The 24,881-nt window shown below is 42.7% G+C and overlaps 2 protein-coding genes across 3 annotated transcripts in view; one reads left to right on the top strand and one right to left on the bottom strand.

Moving 5' to 3' along the window:
* LOC141223046 (gastricsin-like) overlaps window positions 1-18,254 on the bottom strand; it is a 488,086-nt gene extending 469,832 nt beyond the window's left edge. Inside the window, exon 1 of the mRNA XM_073666750.1 lies at window positions 18,249-18,254. The gene's annotated coding sequence lies outside the window, so the exon portion shown is untranslated. The remainder of the gene's footprint in view (window positions 1-18,248) is intronic.
* The window catches only part of PRICKLE4 (prickle planar cell polarity protein 4), a 107,901-nt gene that overhangs the window by 58,689 nt on the left and 24,331 nt on the right, over window positions 1-24,881 (top strand). For both annotated transcript variants that reach the window (XM_073666748.1, XM_073666747.1), the window contains exon 4: window positions 21,068-21,205. In XM_073666748.1, the coding sequence (XP_073522849.1) occupies window positions 21,068-21,205 (138 nt within the window). The remainder of the gene's footprint in view (window positions 1-21,067; window positions 21,206-24,881) is intronic.

Below are 24,881 nucleotides of genomic sequence, written 5' to 3'. Positions count from 1 at the left end.
CAGGTTTTGCATCTGTATGTTACCACAGAAAAGTGGTATGTACAAACCGTGTTTTTGTCACCAGCGGGAAGTTCCTCGATTTGAAGACCGTGTCCAGTGACTTTATTGTTGATTTTGCCAATAGCTATTCTCCTATTGAGTTCTGGTGTTATTGCTGCATCTTGAGTTATCTGTCCGAGTAGGTTGAAGCCCTTTACAACTTCCAGTTCATTACCATTCATCTCAAATGTGTCACGGTCATATCTGGCAGTAGTCAATATTTTTGTCTTTGTGTTGAATAGCAGTTTCATGTATTAGCTTTCCATCTTGACTGCTTCATTCCGTCAATTTTTCTATCAAGGTTGTATCGTCTGCGTATTTAAGATTGGGTTCCTTCTATTTTGGCAAATTCTGCCTTTCTGAAAATAGCTTCTGCATGTAAATTGACGAGAAATGGTGACATGATGCAGCCTTGTCTGATGCTTAGCTGTACTTTGAACCATGCTGTGTCGCTGTGTTCCATTTAGACTGTTGCTTCTTGGTTGATGTAAAGTTTCCTAATGAGGCTAATCAGATGGTTCAACACACCCATATCATCTTGATGGTATTCCAATGTTTCTGGTGATCAACAGTCGAAGGCTTACCTGTAGTTGATGGATTAAAAATAGATCTCTGGATCAAATGTAATAAATATAGAAATATACAGGGTGGTACAGCAACACCGCAGAAGAAATGCTAGCACAGGCTTCCAGTATCCGTTGTTTCAGATGCTGCACATCTCGTATCTTCACAGCATAGACAATTGCCTTCAGATAACCCCAAAGATAAAAGTTTAAGGGGGTCAGATCGGGAGACCTTGGCGGACATTCAACTGGCCCATGACGACCAATCCCCTTTCCAGGAAACTGTTCATGTAGGAATTCTCAGATCTGACACAAATAATGTGGTGGTGCACCATCTTGTTGGAAAACTCAGGGAACGTGCCATCATCAGTGCATAAAGAGGGCAACACATCATCATGTAGCAATTTCAGATATCCAGTGGCATTGAGGTTCTATTAATGAAGAATGGCCCCACTATCTTTGTACCCCATATACCACACCATACCATCAGGATACAAGATGTGCAGCATCTGAAACAACGGATCCTGGAAGCCTGTGCTAGCATTTCTTCTGCCGTGTTGCTATCAGTGTGTCAAGAGTGGGAGAAGAGGGCTGCATTGACAATCCAACACAATGGGCAGCACTTTGAACGCATTTTAGAAGTGGTCATAAACTCGTAAAAAACTCATGAAAGAATAAAGTTACATTAAAACCAAGCACACCATTGTTTTTCTTATGAAATTCTCAATAAGTTTGATGTGTCACATGACCCTCTTCCCATTGAAAAAAAATAAAGTTGGATCCAAAATGGCCGACTTCAAAATGGCTGCCATGGTCACCACCCATCTGGAAAAGTTTTCCCGCTTTCATATACTAATGTGCCACAAACAGGAAGTTGATATCACCAACCATTCCCATTTAATTTAGGTGTATCCATATAAATGGCCCACTCTGTATATAAAAAAAAAACAAAAATACATCTAAAAAAAGATTGGAGGGTGGGAGAGTATTATATACAATATTATATTGTATATAATAGACCTGACGTGGAAGATGGAACAGTAGCAGTTTAGATAAAGAAGGTGGGAAGGCTGGAATTGAGACCTTGGCAGCCAAGTGGCAAAGAAGGAATATCTGATATTGCATGGGTTGGAGTTGTGGATGAAGAACATAACAAATGGATAGAAGCTTAATTAGCAGGAGCAAATTAGAATCTAGGCACTATGCATTCATATGCTAGTTCTATAAGATTGAGGACCACAATCCAAAATGAGTATAGTTGCGGTCAGGATCAAAGCATGTGGAAAATTCCTACTGCTGCCCCAGAGCAGCGCGGGCAATCAAAATTAGGTCTGAAACCAATATCAAATAGCATCATAGGAGATCTGTATAATCTATAATCTACCAGGTTTGCTAAATGAGAGTCCAGGAACTACAGACCAATCTCCAGTTCCCATTTTTGCCTTGACACGTAAAGGAAATTTTTTCAGAAATACGAATAACAAGTCATCATATATACAAGAAATTATTCCCTAAGTAGTAACCCCCGTTGAGCAAATGGTATCCAGTGTAATGTCTTTCAAGACCACAGCGTTCTTTACTTTACTCTGGGCTTTATATTCATATTTAAATTGCAGATATTGAAAGAAATTCCGCCTTCCTCCTTCAAACACTCAAAATGTTTTAGTATATCAGTACAAATTATCTGTTTAATATGTAGAATACCCCTGGACCTCCAGTTTCCAAATTCAGAAAATTTCTCAATTTCTGAAACATGTATATTATTCCAAATGGGTGAATTTTGTTTGTATCTAAACAGAGCAGTAATGATTGGCATAGAACAGAGTCCCCAGAACTTCCTTTGCTAAACCTCTACCCAACATAGCAGTAGGAGTGCAACTTTCCTCCCCCATTGGTAGATCAGGCGAATCCACTCCAACATACACAGTGGTGGCCAAAAGTATTGGCACCCCTGCAATTCTGTCAGATAATACTCAGTTTCTTCCTGAAAATGATTGCAATCATAAATTCTTTGGTATTATTATCTTCATTTAATTTGTCTTCAATGAAAAAACACAAAAAGAATTGTCCTAAAGCCAAATTGGATATACAGTTATATGAAAAAGTTTGGGCACCCCTATTAATCTTAAGCTTAATGTTTTATAAAAATTGGTGTTTTTGCAACAGCTATTTCAGTTTGATATATGTAATAACTGTTGGACACAGTAATGTTTCTGCCTTGAAATGAGGTTTATTGTACTAACAGAAAATGTGCAATCTGCATTCAAACAAAATTTGACAGGTGCATAAGTATGGGCACCCTTATCATTTTCTTGTTTTAAATACTCCTTCCTACTTTTTACTGACTTACTAAAGCACTTTTTTTGGTTTTGTAACCTCATTGAGCTTTGAACTTCATAGCCAGGTGTATGCAATCATGAGAAAAGCTACTTAAAGTGGCCATTTGCAAGTTGTTCTCCTGTTTGAATCTCCTCTGAAGAGTGGCATCATGGGCTCCTCAAAACAACTGTCAAATGATCTGAAAACAAAGATTATTCAACATAGTTGTTAAGGGGAAGGATACAAAAAGCTGTCTCAGAGATTTAACCTGTCAGTTTCCACTGTGAGGAACATAGTAAGGAAATGGAAGAACACTGGGACAGTTCTTGTTAAGACCAGAAGTGGCAGGCCAAGAAAAACATCAGAAAGGCAGAGAAGAAGAATGGTGAGATCAGTCAAGGACAATCCTCAGACCACCTCCAGAGAGCTGCAGCATCAACTTGCTGCAGATGGTGTCACTGTGCATCGGTCAACTATACAAAGCACTTTGCACAAGGAGAAGCTGTATGGGAGAGTGATGCGAAAGAAGTCGTTTCTGCAAGCACGCCACAAACAGTCGGCTGAGGTATGCAAAAGCACATTTGGAGAAGCCAATTTCTTTTTGGAAGAAGGTCCTGTGGACTGATGAAGCCAAGATTGAGTTGTTTGGTCATACAAAAAGGCGTTATGCATGGCGGCAAAAAAACACAGCATTCCAAGAAAAACACTTGCTACCCACAGTAAAATTTGGTGGTGGTTCCATCATGCTTTGGGGCTGTGTGGCCAATGCCGGCACCGGGAATCTTGTTAAAGTTGAGGGACGCATGGATTCCACTCAGTATCAGCAGATTCTTGACAATAATGTTCAAGAATCAGTGACAAAGTTGAAGTTACGCAGGTGATGGATCTTTCAGCAAGACAATGATCCAAAACACCACTCCAAATCTACTCAGGCATTCATGCAGGGGAACAATTACAATGTTCTGGAATGGCCATACCAGTCCCCAGACCTGAATATCATTGAACATCTGTGGGATCATTTGAAGAGAGCTGTCCATGCTCGGCGACCATCAAACTTAACTGAACTGGAATTGTTTTGTAAAGAGGAATGGTCAAAAATATCTTCATCCAGGATCCAGGAACTCATTAAAAGCTACAGGAAGCGACTAGAGGCTGTTATTTTTGCAAAAGGAGGATCTACTGAATATTAATGTCACTTTTCTGGTGAGGTGCCCATACTTATGCACCTGTCAAATTTTGTTTGAATGCAGATTGCACATTTTCTGTTAGTACAATAAACCTCATTTCAAGGCAGAAACATTACTATGTCCAACAGTTATTACATATATCAAACTGAAATAGCTGTTGCAAAAACGCCAATTTTTATAAAACATTAAGCTTAAGATTAATAGGGGTGCCCAAACTTTTTCATATAACTGTAATTCCACACCAAACCTAAAAAAGGGGATGGACAAAAGTATTGGCACTGTTTGAAAAATCATGTGATGCTTCTCTAATTCTTGTAATTAACAGCACCTGTAACTTACCTGTGGCACCTAACAGGTGTTGGCAATAACTAAATCACACTTGCAGCCAGTTAACATGGATTAAAGTTGACTCAACCTCTGTCCTGTGTCCTTGTGTGTACCACATTGAGCATGGAGAAAAGAAAGAAGACCAAAGAACTGTCTGAGGACTTGAGAAACCAAATTGTGAGGAAGCATGAGCAATCTCAAGGCTACAAGTCCATCTCCAAAGACCTGAATGTTCCTGTGTCTTCCGTGCGCAGTGTCATCAAGAAGATTAAAGCCCATGGCACTGTGGCTAACCTCCCTAGATGTGGACGGAAAAGAAAAATTGACGAGAGATTTCAACGCAAGATTGTGCTGATGGATGAAGAACCTCGACTAACATCCAAACAAGTTCAAGCTGCCCTGCAGTCCGAGGGTACAACAGTGTCAACCCGTACTATCCGTCGGCGTCTGAATGAAAAGGGACTGTATGGTAGGATACCCAGGAAGACCCCACTTCTTACCCCGAGACATAAAAAAGCCAGGCTGGAGTTTGCCAAAACTTACCTGAGAAAGCCTAAAATGTTTTGGAAGAATGTTCTCTGGTCAGATGAGACAAAAGTAGAGCTTTTTGGGAAAAAGCATCAACATAGTGTACAGGAAAAAAAAAGGGGCATTCAAAGAAAAGAACACGGTCCCTACAGTCAAACATGACGGAGGTTCCCTGATGTTTTGGGGTTGCTTTGCTGCCTCTGGCACTGGACTGCTTGACCGTGTGCATGGCATTATGAAGTCTGAAGACTACCAACAAATTTTGCAGCATAATGTAGGGCCCAGTGTGAGAAAGCCGGGTCTCCCTCAGAGGTCATGGGTCTTCCAGCAGGACAATGACCCAAAACACACTTCCAAAAGCACTATAAAATGGTTTGAGAGAAAGCACTGGAGACTTCTAAGGTGGCCAGCAATGAGTCCAGACCTGAATCCCATTGAACACCCGTGGAGAGATCTCAAAATGGCAGTTTGGAGAAGGCACCCTTCAAATATCAGGGACCTGGAGCAGTTTGCCAAAGAAGAATGGTCTACAATTCCAGCAGAGCAATGTAAGAAACTCATTGATGGTTACCGGAAGCGGTTGTTCGCAGTTATTTTGGCTAAAGGTTGTGCAACCAAGTATTAGGCTGAGGGTGCCAATACTTTTGTCTGGCCCATTTTTGGAGTTTTGTGTGAAATGATCAATGATTTGATTTTTGCTTCATTCTCTTTTGTGTTTTTTCCTTGCAAGCAAATTAAATGAAGATAATAATACCAAAGAATTTGTGATTACAATCATTTTCAGGAAGAAACTGAGTATTATCTGACAGAATTGCAGGGGTGCCAATACTTTTGGCCACCACTGTAACAATCATGTACACCATGGTCTCCCATTATTATATTCCCCTTCTGCTACTATCTTCTCAAGGATGGAATCATTAAATGTCAAACCGGTGAACATTATATTTCAAAAACAGGATACCTAAACATACTTTATTAGAAAGTCAAAGAGAATTGTTTTGAACGGATTCAAAATTAGAGCCAGAGTATAGCAGAATGCTGCATTCACAAGTGTGAAAAGCTCCCCACCAGGTGGTAGGGAAAAGATAGAAAAAAAAAGTTGCCTGCAGGACCAAACATTTTCCTCCTCCCTTAACAATCTTCATTCCGGATTTGTTGAGATGACGAAACTGCTGCGCGTAGTTGTCTTTCATGCTGATCCATCCATTTCATTGCCTCCTCCTCTCCCAGAAAAAAGTGGGATTCATTTAGAACAACTGTCGTGCCCGATAAAACAGAAAATAAGACCGGTTTAAAGGGGTTGCCCAGTACTTTATATCACACACCCCCCCATGTATCCCCCCAGGGGCCTTAAGGATTTTTGTAATTAGCTTACGTTACAGATAATGCCTGTGAGTGGCGCTGTCACTGGCTGCTCACAGGCATCACGTGACCCCCAGCTGCAGCCGGCTCTGACATCCGCTGATGTCATGACAAGTGCTGGCAGCAGCCGGGGGTCTCTGTCTTCCGCGTTCCAGGTGGCTGCCAGGCTGTGGGCGAGCCTTCCCCATATATCAATGTATGTGTATAGCAAGAATTTTGAATTGGGAAAGGTAACTGGCTTAGATATGTACAAATTCAACATATAATAGAAAAAGCATAAAATAAAATGGGGCTCTGTCTTAACTATACAGTAGGTTGGTTTAAAATGGCATGCATTCATGTGTGATATCATTAATGGTACATTATGCAGGTAAAGTCTTAGACACAATTAAAATCTGTTAAAATTGATTCCACTGCTATGCCATTATCCTGAATATTGAAAATCACAATATTTTAGAACCCACAGAATTTATTTTACTACTAAGAAAATGCATTCAATGGGTTTAAGAAAATGAACATATTGCCAAAAATGTATGAGGGGAGTTGGAGAATATACAGCTAGTATGGCAGAGGCCTTGTTTCCACTAGTGTTTGGAAGATATGCTTGATGGCGTGAGTGACCTATTCTCAGAGTGTTGTATATGGATATAAAATTGGATGCCAGATACTGGATGGCAGAAACGAGCTCCACAGTTGTGTATAGAAAAAAATGTATTCTGTATTCAACCTTGCTTGGAAAACATGGGTTTCCCCACTGAACCAAATGTATAAGAAAATCTTTACTCCTATTCTTTTCAACTGCAAAGCCTAATTTTAAAGGAAACCTGTGACCAGGATTTTCCTGTGTAAAGTAGGGCTGGCACCTTTAAGCCCTATGTAGCAGCATTCTAGAATGCCGTACATACGTCTCCAACGTTCTCTCCATAAAATAAAATAAAACTTAGTTTTTATTATACTCCCCTACGGGATGGTCCGGTCTGTTGGGCATCACTGGTCTTGATCCAGCGCTTCCTCTCTTCTTGCTTCATGTGGATGACGTGTTTGACACCATCCACAGTGTGTCCTCGGCATTACGCTACTGCATAGGCACACTTCTCTGACCTCCTGAGGGCAGAGCAAAGTACTGTAATGCACATGCATGGAGAAAGGCCAAAGAGCGTCGGGGCATGCACACTGCAATACTTTGCTCTGCCCTCGGCAGGGCAGAGAAGTGCGCCTGTGCAGGAGCGGGATGCTGACACATAGAATGCGTCATCCACACGAAGCAAGAAGAGAGGAGGCGCCAGATCAAGGACAGCGACTCCCATCGGACCGGACTTCCCCGTAGGTGAGTATAATAAAATCTATTTTTGATTAAATGGAAAGCGCATTGGAGACATATTGACTGCTGTATATAAGGGAGTACATGTGCTGGCCCTAATATATGGGAAAAACCTGTTGACAGGTTCCCTTTTAAGTCTCTAAATTTTATTTCTTATGTATGTTCGGACTAATCTAGTGTTTGCTATGACTCTTCAAAGTATGTTTTCTCTACAACATCGTAGCGTCTCAGAGGATAGCATACCTGGCTGCATTTGTCCACACCGAAAGCAGGAACAATACCTGAAAAAGTACACATAGAGCTGCATGTTGGATATATAAAAAAGTAATAAATGAAAACCCAGGTGCAAATAGTGTCGCTAGACTCGCTTGAAAATCAATAGACAAAATAGTAATGCATCAACTTGCAAGTGTGTAAGAAACAGGGCTGTGGAGTCGGTAAGCCAAACCTCGAACTCCAACTCAGACTCCTCAATTTCCATGACACCGACTCCAACTCCGACTCCCTCATACATGGCTCATGTTTAAGTGATATATTTACTGTAGCACAGATTCCTCTCAGCTAAAAGTCTAGATCCTTAAATCAGGAATAGTACAGACATTTATAGGACATTTCATAACTTTCCCAAATTCTTATGAAAAAAATATTCCCCACAAACTGCATTGAACTACTGTACCCAATTTATTATATATATTTCAGGAGTTGGACTAGGTCCACACCCATAGGAGTGGTGAATATTCATGGACTTTAATAGCGGGCACACTGATCGCCGAGCGCAGCAGGAGCAGCACTGCGGCTACAGTGTGCACGCTATTAGGGAGAATGATTGGTCACTGCTCCCCGTGCACACATTCCCGGCGCACAGAGCTGGAGGAGAGAGGAGGTGAGTATAATTGTTTGTTTTTTTTTCTGTGCAGCGCATGGGGGATCAGGGGGTGCCAAGCATACCAGGATGAGGGGTGCCATACATACCAGGAAGAGGGATGAGTGGGGTCATACATACAGGGATGAGGCATGAGGGGGGCCATACATACACGGATGAAGGGTGCCATACATACCAGAATGAGGGATGAAGGGTGCAATACATACCAGGATGAGGAATGAAGGTGCCATACATACCAGGAAGAAGGATGAAGGTGCCATACTTACAAGGATGGGTGTGAGGGGAGGGGGGGCATACATACCAGGAAGACGGATGAGGGGGGCCATGCATACCAGGATGGTGGATTGGGGTACCATTCATATCAGGAGAGGGATGAGGGCCACGTATAACAGGAAGGAGGGGGCCATATATACCAGGATGGGAGATATTAACAGAATTGGGGACATTACCCCTATGACAGTGTTAGCAGCAGACCCCCTCCCCCTTAACACCTTAAAAGCCCAGGGTGTACTAATATGTACCTGCGCCCTGGGCTTTAAGAGCCAGGTACGTATTAGTACGCCCTGTTGATTTCGCGCACACACAGGCTATGTGGGCACGATCGCTGCCGGGTGTCAGCTGATTGTCACAGCTGACACCCGATGCTATGTGCTGGGAGCGGTCCCACACCGCTCCCGGCACATTAACCCCGCAATGCTGCGATCGAAGTCGACGACTCGATGTCGCCATGACAACATCCGGGTCACCAGGAACGACCTGACCTATAAAACTGTCCCACTAGTTAGCCCCTTTAGTGAACGCGGTAAAAAAAAAAAATAAAAAACGAAGCTTATCATACCGCCAAACAAAAAATGGAATAACATGCGATCAAAAAGACAAATATAACTAAAAATGGTACCGCTGAAAACGTCATCTTGATCCGCAAAAAAACATGCTGCCATACAGCTCCATCAGCCAAAAAATAAAAAAGTTATAGCTCTCAGAATAAAGCGATGCAAAAATATTTTTTTCTATAAAATAGCTTTTATTGTGTAAAAGCGCCAAAACATAGAAAAACTATATAAATGTGGTACCGCTGTAAACGTACTGACCCAAAGAATAAAGCTACCTTATCAATTTTACCACACTCTGAACAGCATAAAATTTTTTTTAAAAAAAACAATTCCTGAATTGTTGGTTTTTGTTTATTCTGCCTCCCAAAAATCGGAATAGAAAGCAATCCAAGAATGTCATGTGCCTGAAAATGGCACCAATAAAAACGTCAACTCCTCCTGCAAAAAAACAAGCCGTCACATGACTCTGTTGGCCAAAATATGGAAAAATATTAGCTCTCAAAATATGGCGATGGAAAAACTAGATTTTACAAAAAAATGCGTCAATCATAAAAACCCGATATGATTCTGGTATTGCTGTAATCGCACCGACCCAAAGAATAAAGTCGTCGAATCACTTATACTGCACAAGGAACAGCGTAAAAAATAAACTCTAGGGTTAGGGTTGGGAATTTTTTCAAAAGTAGAAAAAAAAGATGACGATATGGCTACTAGTGTTGAGCGCAAGAGCTCGCTACTTGAGTTTGCATCGGGTGTTCGGGTGTGCACTGAGTATCGCGGGTGCTCGAGTGACATGCTCGAGTCTCTGCCCCGTATGCTTTGCGGCCAAAAATAACTCGCGGGGATTGCCTGCCATGCACGAGCGATCCCCACATGTTTGTTTTTGGGTGTTTAATAACCGTGAAACATGCGGGCGGGGATTCGAGCATGTCTCTCGAGCACGCGCGATTCATGGTGCATACCTGAGTCCCCGATGCAAACTCAAGTAGCGAACACTTGCGCTCAAGACTGACAACTTATTCAATATGATGACCTAATGTTATCAAATTCTGTCGTACCTCTGGGTTCAAAATATTCACTATACCCCTTGATAAAATCCTTGAGGGGTGTAGTTTCCAAAATGGGGTCACTTGTGGGGGGTTTCCACTATTTAGGCACATCAGGTGCTCTCCAAACGTGACATGGCGTCCGCTCTCAATTCCAGCCAATTTTGCGTTCAAAAAGTCACACAGTGCTCCTTCCCTTCTGAACTCTGCCGTTCACCTAAACACTGTATTTTCCCCACATATGGGGTATCGGCGTACTCAGGAAAAATTGCACAAAAGTTTTTGTTGTCCATTTTCTCCTCTTACCCTTGTGAAAATAAAAAAATTGGGGCTAAAACATCATTTTTGTGGAAAAAGTTAGATTTTTTTTATTTTCACAGCTCCATGTTATAAACTTCTGTAAAGCACTTGGGGGTTCAGGGTGCTCACCACACATCTAGATAAGTTCCCTAGGGGTCTAGTTTCCAAAATGGTGTCCCTTCTGGGGGTTTCCACTGTTTAGGCACATCAGGGGCACATCTGCTAATTATTCAAGCAAATTTTACATTCAAAAAGTCAAATGGTCCTCCTTCCTTTCCGAACCCTGCCGTATGCTCAAGCAGTGGTTTTTCCCCACATATGGGGTATCGGCGTACTCAGGAGAAATTGCACAACAAGTTGCATGGTGCAATTTCTCCTGTTGCCCTTATGAAAATGCAAAATTGAGGGCTGAAAAACATTTTTGTGGGAAAAATGTGAAAATTTTATTTTTACTGCTCAATGTTATAAACTTCTGTGAAGCACCTGGGGGTTCAAGGTGCTCACCACTCATCTAGATAAGTTTCCTGAGGGGTCTAGTTTCCAAAATGGTGTCACTTGTGGGGGGTTTCCACTGTTTAGGCACATCAGGGGCTCCCCAAATGCAACATGGCGTCCGCTAATTATTCAAGCAAATTTTACATTCAAAAAGTCAAATGGCGCGTCTTCCCTTCCGAAACCTGCCGTTCACCCAAACAGTGGTCTTTCCCCACATGTGGGGTATCTGCATGCTCAGGGGAAATTGCACAACAAATTTTGGGGTCCATTTTTTCCTGTTACCCCTGCAAAAATAAAAGAAATTGGGTCTAAAGTAACATTTTTGTGAAAAAAGTTAAATGTTCATTTTTTTTCTTCCACATTCCAAAAATTCCTGTGAAGCACCTGAAGGGTTAATAAAGTTCTTGAATGTGGTTTTGAGCACCTTGAGGGGTGCAGTTTTTAGAATGGTGTCACTTTTGGGTATTTTCTGTCATAAAGACCCCTCAAAGTGACTTCAAATGTGATGTGGTCCCTAAAAAAATGGTTTTGTAAATTTTGTTGTAAAAATGAGAAATCGCTGGTCAACTTTTAACCCTTATAGCGCCCTAATAAAAAAGGCGCTGATGTGCTGATGTAAAGTAGACATGTGGAAATGTTATTTATTAACTGTTTTGTGTGACATGCCTCTCTGATTTAAGGGCATAAAATTTTACATTTTGAAAATTGCAAAATTTTCAAAATTTTCGCCAAATTTCCATTTTTTTCACAAATAAACGCAAGTAATATCGAAATTTTTTTACCACAATCATGAAGTACAATATGTCTCGAAAAGCAGTCTCAGAATCAGTGGGATCCGTTGAAGCGTTCCAGAGTAATTACCTCATAAAGTGACAGTGGTCAGAATTGTAAAAATTGGCCTGGTCACTAACGTACAAACCACCTTGGGTTGCTAAGGGGTTAATCATCATGACCACATTTTTTGCTTAATTTTTTTTTTCTCCTCTAAAACCTAGGTGCGTCTTATAGTCCAAAAAATATGGTAACTATGTATCTTTCATCTGCTGCACTAAGTTTTCTTGGTCGACCACTTCATATACAGTTCTTAACATTGCCCACTTTTTGGTGTCCTCAATTACAAGACATACAGGCAGAAACTTATCCATTATGCTATACCATCAGGGAGGCATTTGATTGGCTCCAAATTTATTCAGCAGCAGGACAACGACCAGCAAATGCCATTAAGAAGTATCTTCAGCAGTAAAAAACAAAGGTGTCATGAAAGTGATGTTGAGATCAGTACCCTGTAAGCCAGGGGTGGGCAATTGATTTTCCTGAGGGGCCACATGAGAGACCGTGACTGTTGTGGAGAGCCGAACCAATAGGATGAAATTAATTCTGCTCAATATTAATAGTAACATATTATAATTATTTTATTATTAATAATTATACAACCCCTGGCAAAAATTATGGAATCACCGGGCTCAGAGGATGTTCATTCAGTTGTTTAATGTTGTTGAAAAAAAACAGATCACAGACATAGCACAAAACTAAAGTCATTTCAAATGGCAACTTTAGGGCTTTAAGAAACACTAAAAGAAATCAAGATTAAAAATGTGGTACTCAGTACCAAGCAGAGGGAAAAAATATGGAATCACTCAATTCTGAGGAAAAAATTATGGAATCACTCTGTAAATTTTCATTTCCAAAACTAACACCTGCATCAAATTAGATCTGCTCGTTAGTCTGCATCTAAAAAGGAGTGATTACACCTTGGAGAGCTGTTGCACCAAGTGGACTGACATGAATCATGGCTCCAACATGAAAGATGTCAATTGATACAAAGGAGAGGATTATCAAACTCTTAAAAGAAGGTAAATCATCATGCAATGTTGCAAAAGATGTTGGTTGTTCACAGTCAGCTGTGTCTAAAATCTGGGCCAAACACAAACAACATGGGAAGGTTGTTAAAGGCAAACATACTGGTAGACCAAGGAAGACATCAAAGCGTCAAGACCGGAAACTTAAAGCAATATGTCTCCAAAACAGGAAATGCTCAACAAAACAAATGAGGAATGAATGGGAGGAAACTGGAGTCAATGTCTGTGACCAAACTGTAAGAAGCCGCCTAAAGGAAATTGGATTTACATACAGAAAAGCTAAACACAAGCCATCATTAACACCTAACAGAAAAAAACAAGGTTACAATGGGCTAAGGAAAAGCAATCGTGGACTGTGGATAACTGATTGAAAGTCCTATTCGGTGATGAATCGCGAATCTGCATTGGGCAAGGTGATGATGCTGGAACTTTTGTTTGGTGCCGTTCCAATGAGATTTATAAAGATGACTGCATGAAGAGAACATGCAAATTTCCACAGTCATTGATGATATAGGGCTGCATGTCAGGTAAAGGCACTGAGGAGATGGCTGTCATTACATCTTCAATAAATGCCCAAGTTTACATTGATATTTTGGACAGTTTTCTTATCCCATCAATTGAAAGGATGTTTGGGGATGATGACATCATTTTTCAAGATGATAATGCATCCTGCCATAAAGCAAAAACTGTGAAAACATTCCTTGAAAGAAGACACATAAGGTCAAAGTCATGGCCTGCAAATAATCCGGATCTCAATCCAATTGAAAATCTTTGGTGGAAGTTGAAGAAAATGGTCCATGACAAGGCTCCAACCTGCAAAGCTAATCTGGCAACAGCAATCAGAAAAAGTTGGAGCCAGATTGATGAAGAGTACTGTTTGTCACTCATTAAGTCCATGCCTCAGAGACTGCAAGCTGTTATTAAAGCCAGAGGTGGTGCAACAAAATACTAGTGATGTATTGGAGTGTTCTTTTGTGTTTGTTTTTCATGATTCCATAATTTTTTCCTCAGAATTGAGTGATTCCATAATTTTTTCCCTCTGCTTGGTCTGAAAAAAATTACCCTTACTGAGTACCACATTTTTAATCTTGATTTCTTTTAGTGTTTCTTAAAGCCCTAAAGTTGCCATTTGAAATGACTTTAGTTTTGTGCTATGTCTGTGATCTGCTTTAACATTAAACAACTGAATGAACATCCTTCGAGCCTGGTGATTCCACAATTTTTGCCAGGGGTTGTATTACTATTAATTGTATCACTTAATATTGAGCAGAATTAAGTATGCTGACTTCCCCCTATACACAGTATGAGCCCCCACACAGCCTCCCTATATACTACATGAGCCCCACACTGCCTTCCTATATACCACATGAGCCCTACACAGCATGAGCTCCACACAGCCTTCCTATATACAGCATGAGCCCCATACAGCCTTCCTATATACAGCTTGAGCCCCATACAGCCTTCCTATATACAGCATGAGCCCCATACAGCCTTCCTATATACAGCATGAGCCCCATACAGCCTTCCTATATACAGCATGAGCCCCATACAGCCTTCCTATATACAGCATGAGCCCCATGCAGCCTTCCTATATACAGCATGAGCTCCACACAGCCTACCCATGTCCAGCACCAGAGCCCTATAGCCTCCCCATGTCCTTCATGAGCCCCACACAGCCTCCCCATGTCCTGCACGAGAGCCCAATAGCCTCCCCATGTCCAGCATGAGCCCCACACAGCCTTCCCATGTCCAGCATTAGAGCCCCATATAGCCTCCCCATGTCCAGCACGAGAGCCCCATATAGCCTCCCCATGTCCAGCATAAGCCCCACACAGCCTTCCCATGTCCAGCACGAGAGCCCCATATAGCCTCCCCATGTCCAGCACGAGAGCCCCATATAGCCTCCCCATGTCCAGCACGAGAGCCCCACACGGCCTCCCCATGTCCAGCACGAGAGCCCCACACGGCCTCCCCATGTCCAGCACGAGAGCCCCACACGGCCTCCCCATGTCCAGCACGAGAGCCCCACACGGCCTCCCCATGTCCAGCACGAGAGCCCCACACGGCCTCCCCATGTCCAGCACGAGAGCCCCACACGGCCTCCCCATGTCCAGCACGAGAGCCCCATACGGCCTCCCCATGTCCAGCACGAGAGCCCCACACGGCCTCCCCATGTCCAGCACGAGAGCCCCACACGGCCTCCCCATGTCCAGCACGAGAGCCCCACACGGCCTCCCCATGTCCAGCACGAGAGCCCCACACGGCCTAACCATGTCCAGCAGGAGAGCCCCACACGGGCTCCCCATGTCCAGCACGAGAACCCCACACGACCTCCCCATGTCCAGCACGAGAACCCCACACGACCTCCCCATGTCCAGCACGAGAACCCCACACGACCTCCCCATGTCCAGCACGAGAACCCAACACGACCTCCCCATGTCCAGCACGAGAACCCGACACGACCTCCCCATGTCCAGCACGAGAACCCGACACGGCCTCCCCATGTCCAGCATTAGAGCCCCACACGGCCTCCCCATGTCCAGCATTAGAGCCCCACACGGCCTCCCCATGTCCAGCATTAGAGCCCCACACGGCCTCCCCATGTCCAGCATTAGAGCCCCTCACGGCCTCCCCATGTCCAGCATTAGAGCCCCTCACGGCCTCCCCATGTCCAGCATTAGAGCCCCACACAGCCTCCCCATGTCCAGCATTAGAGCCCCACACGGCCTCCCCATGTCCAGCATTAGAGCCCCACACGGCCTCCCCATGTCCAGCATTAGAGCCCCACACGGCCTCCCCATGTCCAGCATTAGAGCCCCACACGGCCTCCCCATGTCCAGCATTAGAGCCCCACACGGCCTCCCCATGTCCAGCATTAGAGCCCCACACGGCCTCCCCATGTCCAGCATTAGAGCCCCACACACATACTTACCTGAGTCCCGTTCCCCCGGCGCTCTGCTTCTGCTCTGGTGCACTGACTCCTCGCAGTGCGCAGCTAACGTGATAAGATGACGTCATCGCGTCAGTTGTTTCTAACGCTGATTGGTGGAAGATGGGGCCGAAAGCCCCTCCTCCACCGGTGCATTCACCGCGGATGGAGACAGCGGGCGGGCACAATGCGGTCCGTGGGCCACTGTTTTCGTCGTCGTCTGTGTCGGTCCACGGACCAGACCGGAACAGGCAGAGGGCCGAATGTGGCCCACGGGCCGCACTTTGCCCATGTCTGCTGTAGGGTCATCATCATTTCTGTCAAGAGACAGAAGGATATGTGTAAGCCTACATCCACAGAAGATCTGTGTTGAATTCTCCAAAATGTTTGGAATAATCTCTCTGCAGAGTTCCTTCAAAAACTGGGTGCAAGTGTAACTAGAAGAATTGATGCTTTGTTCTGTTTTGAAGGTAAAGGGTGGTCACACCAAATATTGATTTGATTTTAGATTTAGCTTGTGTTTATTTACTTTGCATTTTGTATTTGATAACCATAAACTATTTTAACACTTCTGTGTATGAAAGCATTCTTACTTTGCAGCATTTTTTGCACACCTGTCTAAAAACTTTGGACTTGGGACATTATGCCTTGAAATTCTTCAGGTCAAGCTAGGGACATTTGTGCTTACTTTGTTATTGGGAGAGGAAAGATCTCTAGGAACTGTGTTTTATTAGTGCCGGGGTAAATGTGCCAGTAGATTTCACTATTGGTGGAAACACACTTCTGTATTATGTCTGTCTAGTGCATGTTCCATCCAGCCTCATTGTCCAGAACCAAGAGAAGACATAACCTCAAGAGAAATGTGCTGTCTTCCAGGAGCAAAAATTAAAGATGTGTCTGACAGGATATCAAGACTCTTCAGACCTACAGATCACTACCCATTCCTGCTAATACATGTGGGGACAAATGACACCGCAAGAAAGGACCTGGAAACCATCTGCAGTGACTTTGAAGACTTAGGCAAGAAAGTGAAAGAATTGGGAGCGCAGGTGGTCTTCTCATCCATCCTCCCAGTGGATGGCCATGGAACAATGAGGTGGAATAAGATTCTACAGGTGAACAACTGGCTACGTCGATGGTGCCGTCAACAAGGATTTGGATTTCTGGATCACGGAATGAATTACCTATATGATGGACTACTTGCTAGAGATGGGGTGCACCTTACGAAGACTGGAAAACATGTATTTGGAAGTCGCCTTGCTACACTCATCAGAAAAGCTTTAAACTAGAACAATGTGGGAAGGGAAGCAAAAGGCCAGAAAAAGCCATACAGCTGACAAATACTATTGAGATCTCTGCTACTGAAGTGGAAAGGAAGAACAAAGACAAAACAATTTAAATAATAAAAATATGGGAGGAAGAGAAACCAATCACAAACTAAAATGTTTTTATACAAATGCACAAAGCATGGGCAACAAACAAGGAGAATTGGAACTACTAATGCAGGAAAAGGAATATGATGTCATTGGAATCACTGAAACTTGGTGGGACGATACACATGATTGGAATAAAAGGCTAAAAGGATACAACTTATTTGCAAGAAACAGACTTGATAAACGAGGAGGAGGTGTTGCATTGTATGTTAGAAAAGCGTATATCTGCACAGAGATTGAAGCTTCAGAGACTGGGAGTTCTGTGGAAACTGTTTGGGTAAGAATACAAGGAGAGAACAACGGAAAGGACACCATTGTAGGCATTTACTACAGGCCACCTGGGCAAGCTGAAGATATGGATGAACTCTTTATGTATCAAATGACCAAGTTCTCCAAAAAATATGACGTAGTGGTCATGGGAGATTTCAACTATCCAGACATTTGTTGGGAATCTCTCTCAAGTAAAACTAACAGGTCAAGCAAATTCTTATCCTCTTGCTGACAACTTTATCTTCCAAAAGGTAGGGGAGAAAACAAGGGGATCTGCTACTTTGGATCTAATCCTTATAAACAGGGAGGAAATGGTTGAGGAGGTAAAGGTGGCTGGGACCCTAGGAGGCAGCGATCATGCTATTATAGAATTTTGGATAACTAGAGGAGGAAGACATGTGAAGACTCAAACTTCAAGGTTAGATTTTAGAAAGGCAGATTTTAAGAGACTCAGAAAGAGAATAGGAGGGATCCAATGGCTGGATGTCCTTAAGGACAAAAATGTCCAGGAAGGATGGGAAATTTTTAAAAATGAGATTCTCAAAGCACAATCGTTAACAATCCCGAAAAGTAGGAAGAATGGGAAGCATTTAAGGAAACCAGGATGGATGAACACAGAACTTAAACACATGCTAAAAAGAAAGAAAGAAATGTTTATTAAATGGAAAGAGGGAGGCATATCTAAAGAAGATTATAATGCAGTCTGCAGATCCTGCAGGGCACGTATCAGGTTAGCTAAAGCGGACAATGAATTAAGGCTTGCAAGAGATGTCAAAAGCAATAAAAAAGGATTTTGGGGGTATGTCAAAAGTAAAAGAAAAGTCAAAGATGCTATAGGATTTTTACAGGATGAAAATGGAGAAATGGTAAGAGAGGATGTTGAGAAGGCCGAACTTTTTAATTCCTATTTTGCATCTGTTTTCTCTCAGAAAGAAAATGTAACATCAACTGATCTTCACTGTCCTTTTAAAGGAATAGAGGAATCCAAGTTATCTGTAAACAGAAAGATTGTGAGGGAATATTTAGCTAACATAAATGAGTTCAAGTCTCCAGGTCCAGATGAATTACACCCCAGAGTACTGAAGGAGATCGTAGAAGAAATTTTAGAACCACTCTCCATAATCTTTGAAAATTCTTGGAGCACAGGAGAAGTCCCAGAAGACTGGAGAAGAGCAAATGTTGTTCCTATCTTCAAAAAGGGGAAGAAGGTGGACCCAGGGAACTATAGGCCGGTGAGTCTGACTTCTATACCAGGAAAGATCTTTGAACAAATTATTAAACAACATGTATGTAAGTACATGGATAAGAATGAAGTGATTAACCAGAGTCAGCATGGGTTTGTAACTAACAAGTCTTGTCAGACTAACTTAATTTCCTTCTATGACAGAATCACTGACTGGGGGGATCAGGGAAATGCTGTAGATATAGTATATCTTGACTTCAGCAAAGCATTTGACAAAGTATCTCACACCATCCTTATTGAAAAAATGACCAAGTATGCAATGGACCAGGCAACTGTTAGGTGGATTCATAACTGGCTTAGTGATCGGACTCAAAGGGTGGTTGTAAATGGCTTCACATCCAGCTGGATGAATGTCTCAAGTGGGGTACCACAGGGCTCCGTCCTGGGACCTGTATTGTTCAACATCTTTATCAATGATTTAGATGAAGGAATTGAGGGTAAACTGATTAAATTTGCTGATGACACAAAGCTAGGAGGGATAGCTAATACTAGAGAAGAGAGAGAGAGGATTCAAAAAGACCTAAATAAACTGGAGCAGTGGGCAGCAACCAACAGAATGGTTTTTAACAGGGAAAAATGCAAAGTACTACATCTGGGCAATAAAAATGAAAAAAGCATATACAGAATGGGAGGAATAGAGCTAAGCAACAGTACATGTGAAAAAGACTTAGGTATACTAATAGATCATAGACTGAACATGAGTCAACAGTGTGATGCAGCAGCAAAAAAGGCAAATACAATTCTGGGATGTATTAACAGAAGCATACAGTCTAGATCACGTGAAGTCATTATCGGTCTTTACTCCTCTTTGGTCAGACCTCATCTGGAATACTGTGTACAGTTTTGGGCACCACATTTTAAAAAAGACATAGACAAACTGGAGCAAGTTCAGAGAAGAGCGACCAGAATGGTGACTGGTCTGCAAACCATGTCCTATGAGAAACGGTTGCAGGATTTGGGAATGTTTAGCTTGCAAAAAAGAAGACTGAGAGGAGACTTAATAGCTGTCTACAAATATGTCAAGGGCTGTCACATTGTAGAAGGATCATCTTTATTCTCATTTGCACAAGGAAAGACTAGAAGCAATGGGATGAAACTAAATGGGAGGAGACACAGATTAGATATTAGAAAAAACTTTTTGACAGTTAGGGTGATTAATGAGTGGAACAGGCTGCCACGAGAGGTGGTGAGTTCCCCTTCAATGGACGTCTTCAAACAGAGGCTGGACAGACATCTGTCTGAGATGATTTAGTGAATCCTGCTTTGAGCAGGGGGTTGGACCAGATGACCCAGGAGGTCCCTTCCAACTCTACCATTCTATGATTCTATGAATCCAAAGGACAATGCACACGTTTATTGTGAAGGCAATTAAATGCAAAGGCATGAAATTTTGTGCAGATGTATTAGCACTCCAGTGTCATATAACACATTTTATTGCATTTTAATTGAATTGTTAAATGCAAATGTTGCATTACGTTGTTGCATTATCATCAGGGCTGAGGAGTCGGTAAGCCAAACCTCCGACTCCTCAATTTCCATGACTCCGACTCCGCGACTCTGACTCCCTCATACATGGCTCATGTTTAAGTGATAAATTTACTGTAGCACAGATTCATCTCTGCTAAAAGTCTAGACCCTTAGATCAGGAATAGGACAGACATTTATAGGACATTTAACTTTCCCAAATTCTTAGGAGAAAAGTATTCCCCACAAACTGCATTGAACTACTGTACCCAATTTATTATATATTTTAGGAGTCGGAGGTGGTCCATTTTATACCGACTTCGACTCCACCAAAATGGACACTGAGTCCACGACTGCGACTCCACAGCCTTGATTATCATACAATAATGTATACTTTTATTTTGGTCAATAGTAGTTAGGGTAAGAGCTAAATGGGCTAACATCGGAAGGTTGCAACGATTTGTCAAGTTTGCTTTAGTCTATGACCACACTGGAATAGAATATCCTACCATCAGAACTAATAGCACTTTCCCCACCAGAGCTAGCCATAGACGACCAGCTAAGATTTAATTTTGTAAACATGTTTTTTTCCTGCGTTTATTTTTTTAACTTACAGTAGCTTCTGAATGTAAATAGTGAAATTTCCCCCACCCTTGTGTATTTCAGGAAAGGTTCTGTGCGGCTTTGGGAGAGTTTGAAAGGAGGGAATTTCGAAAGTTTAGTGCACATCGGAGATCTCATTCTATGAGACATGGGGCCATCGTTCACATTACTGCAGACATTTCTGACACTTGTTGCATGCAGGTAAGTGCGTAGTGCAAGTCTTGAATTTCTTTGTCTTGTAATACTATATTGAGACTCAGGGCTGAATATAGTAATTTATGAAGAACCTATTCTGATTGACAAATTTTTAAATATCGTCTTGTAATAGTTTGATGAACAAGCAAAATGGAAAGAGTCCTTTCCGGTGTATTTAAGAAGTGACTTTATTTCTTGGAGTCAATTCAGCCTTTTTTTTATTATTCCAATTATTCCATAAAAGACTGGTGATTCATGACGTTTCATGACGAACACTGCAGCTGTGGAGGCAACTCCCACTGTTGTGCCGTAGAACTGCTGTATAGTGAAACACAATAACGTATGATGAGCTTTGGAATAGTTTCCAAGGTCAGTGCTCCATACAAATGCTGCACATCATTGTTAGTTCATCTCCACAAACAAGTATGACTAATTTATTTCTTATTTCTTTTTTTTTTTCATTTGGTGAAGGTTGGAGGCTAATTTTAGAGAAAAAAAATCAAACTTGTAGCAACCTAAACTTGTAGTATTATCATTAGTAGATGTTGGGTTTGGAAACTTTAAGTAAAATAAAAAAATTCATACAATTTGCCTATTTATAAGCATGGTCTATATGTGTAATGCGGTTTTCAATTCATATATTCATTGTTTGCATATATCTTGGCGCACACAGTTTGCTGCTCCACTATGTTTCATACAGTGGAGAAAATAAGTATTTGATACACTGCCAATCTTGCAAGTTTTCCCACCTACAAAGAATGGAGAGGGCTGTAATTTTTATCAGAGGTACATTTCAACTGTGAGTAGAATCTAAAAAGAAAAACCAGAAAATCACATTGTTTGATTTTTTAAATTGCATTTTATTGCATGAAATTAATATATTTGATCACCTACCAACCAGCAAGAATTCTGGCTCACCGACCTGTTAGAACAAAGAGCTGTCTAAGGACACCAGAGACAAAATTGTACAAGGCTGAGATGGGCTACAGGACAATAGGCCAGCAGCTTGGTGAGAAGGCACCAACTGTTAGCACAATTATTAGAGAATGGAAGAAACAAGATGACTGTCACTTACTCGGTCTGGAGCTCCATGCAAGGTCTTGCCTCTTGGGGTGTGTATTATTCTGAGAGGGGTCAGGCATCAGCCCAGAACTACACGGGAGGACCTGGTCAATGACCTTAAGAATGCTGGGACCACAGTCTCAAACATTACCGTTAGTAATACACTACGCTGTCATGGATTAAATCCTGCAGGGCACACAAGGTCCCCTTGCTCACGCCAGCACATGTCCAGGCCTGTTTGAAGTTTGCCAGTGACCATCTGGATGATCCAGAGGAGGCATGGGAGAAGGTTATGTGGTCAGATGAGACCAAAATATAACTTTTTGATATCCACTCCACTCGCCGTGTTTGTGTTATGCGCTTTGCAGAGGGAGCCAGCAAGACTGGCACCAAACCAGCAGAGGGGCAGCGACAGACGCACTTGGCACAATCTGCCCAGCTAGGCAAGACCTTGATGACCTGGAATACTCTTCATTCAGCTCCCAATATATGGAAGGGGGATTTTGCCAGAGCCTTTCCCAGGCCCACTGTCGCCGGACAGCTGGCGTCTGGTGACACGACTGATGCCTAGTGAAGAAACAGGTGAGTACCTCGGCAAGAAAATGAGGAAACCCCGAATAGGTAGCAAAACGAATGCTAGCACCACTCACCACTATAGCGCAAAGGACTGAGCAAGGAGCATGATTAAATAGCCCGCCTAATGATCAGTGTTGACTACCTCCCAATCATCCTCAGACTGCCACTCCCTGTTAGTTTGAACAGCAGAATGGACAACATCCCACCACTGCATAGTGCCAGACATAGCAGCATCCTGCGTTGCCTGGCAAAAGGATAAATCGGTGAGAGACATGGTGTCCCGCATCCTCACACATCCTACAACACCAGAGCGTGATGTTCTATAAGATTGGGACAGTCTCCGTGCACACGTAGTAGCTCCGTCTCCGAGGTCAGGACAATGGCGGCGCCTGCGATCGGAGTAGCGTAGCATCGGATCTGCTCCATTCCCAGGTGGGAGCACAGAACCACGATTCCTAACAGTTTGGAGGAAGAAGGATGAGTACAACCCCAAGAACACCGTCCCAACAATGAAGCATGGTGGGGAAAAAAATCATACTTTGGGGGTGCTTTTCTGCAAAGGGGACAGGACTACTGCACCGTATTGAAGGGAGGAAGAATGGGGTCATGTATCACGAGATTTTGGCCAACAACCTCCTTCCCTCAGTAAGAGCATTGAAGATGGGTCGTGGTTGGGTCTTCCAGCATGACAGTGACCCGAAACACACAGCCTGGGCAACTAAGGAGTGACTAAGCCAGTCTCCGGGCCTGAATCCAATAGAAAATCTTTGGAGGGAGCTGAAATTCAATGTTGCCCAGCAACAGCCCTGAAACATGAAAGATCTGTAGAAGATCTGTATGGAGGAGTGGGCCAAAATCCCTGCTGCAGTGTGTGCAAACTTGGTCAAGAACTACAAGAAACGTCTGACCTATGTAATTGCAAACAAAGGTTTCTGTACCAAATATGAAGTTCTGTTTTTCTGTTGCATCATATACTTATTTCATGCAATAAGCTGCAAATTAATTATGTAAAAATCGTACAATATGATTTTCTGGTTTTTATTTTTAGATTCTGTCTCTCACAGTTGAAGTGTACAGTACAGACCAAAAGTTTGGACATACCTCATTTAAAGATTTTTCTGTATTTTCATGTCTATGAAAATTGTACATTCACACTGAAGGCATCAAAACTATGAATTAACACATGTGAAATTATATACTTAAACAAAAAAGTGTGAAACAACTGAAAATATGTCTTATATTCTAGGTTCTTCAAAGTAGCCACCTTTTGCTTTGATGACTGCTTTGCACACTCTTGGCATTCTCTTGATGAGCTTCAAGAGGTAGTCACCGGAAATGGTCTTCCAACAATCTTGAAGGAGTTCCCAGAGATGCTTAGCACTTGTTGGCCCTTTTGCCTTCACTCTGCGGTCCAGCTCACCCCAAACCATCTCGATTGGGTTCAGGTCTGGTGACTGTGGAGGCCAGGTCATCTGGCGTAGCACCCCACCCCTATGGATGCGCCATTTCTGGGGCGACTGACGGCTGGTGTTTCTAGCCTGGGAGGGGGCCAATATTCATGGCACCCTTCCTGGGCTATTAATATCAGCCCCCAGCTGTCTGCCTAGCCTTTGCTAGCTATTAAAATAGGGGGGACCCCACGTCATTTTTTTGGGGGGTCCCCCATTTTAATAGTAAAGGCTAGGTATTCAGCTGGGGGCTGATATTAGTAGCCTGGGAAGCTCCGTGGATATTACCCCCTTCCCAGGTTTCAAACATCTGCCCCAGCGTCTGCTTAACCTTCGCTAGAGACTAAAATTATGGGGAACCCCACGCCAATTTTTTTTTTAATAAATCCTTTATTTTAACACAATGACAAGTACAGTAACCAACACTGTCACTGTACTTATTATATATGTGACTGACATGTTTCTATTAGTGTTGAGCGAGCATGCTCGACACTGCTCAGTAGTCGCCCGAGCATCTCACTACTCGGGATGTTTGGAGAGCACCGAGCATTTTCGGGTTACTCGGGCGGGAGCTCGGGTCTCCGCCCTGCATGTTT

Source organism: Phyllobates terribilis, unplaced genomic scaffold (assembly GCF_046119375.1).
Source record: "Phyllobates terribilis strain yellow unplaced genomic scaffold, ASM4611937v1 Scaffold_2__4_contigs__length_985480577, whole genome shotgun sequence".
Taxonomy (NCBI): Eukaryota; Metazoa; Chordata; class Amphibia; order Anura; family Dendrobatidae; genus Phyllobates; species Phyllobates terribilis.
Note: the sequence above shows the minus strand (reverse complement) of the source record. Positions and strands in the feature narration are given on the sequence as shown.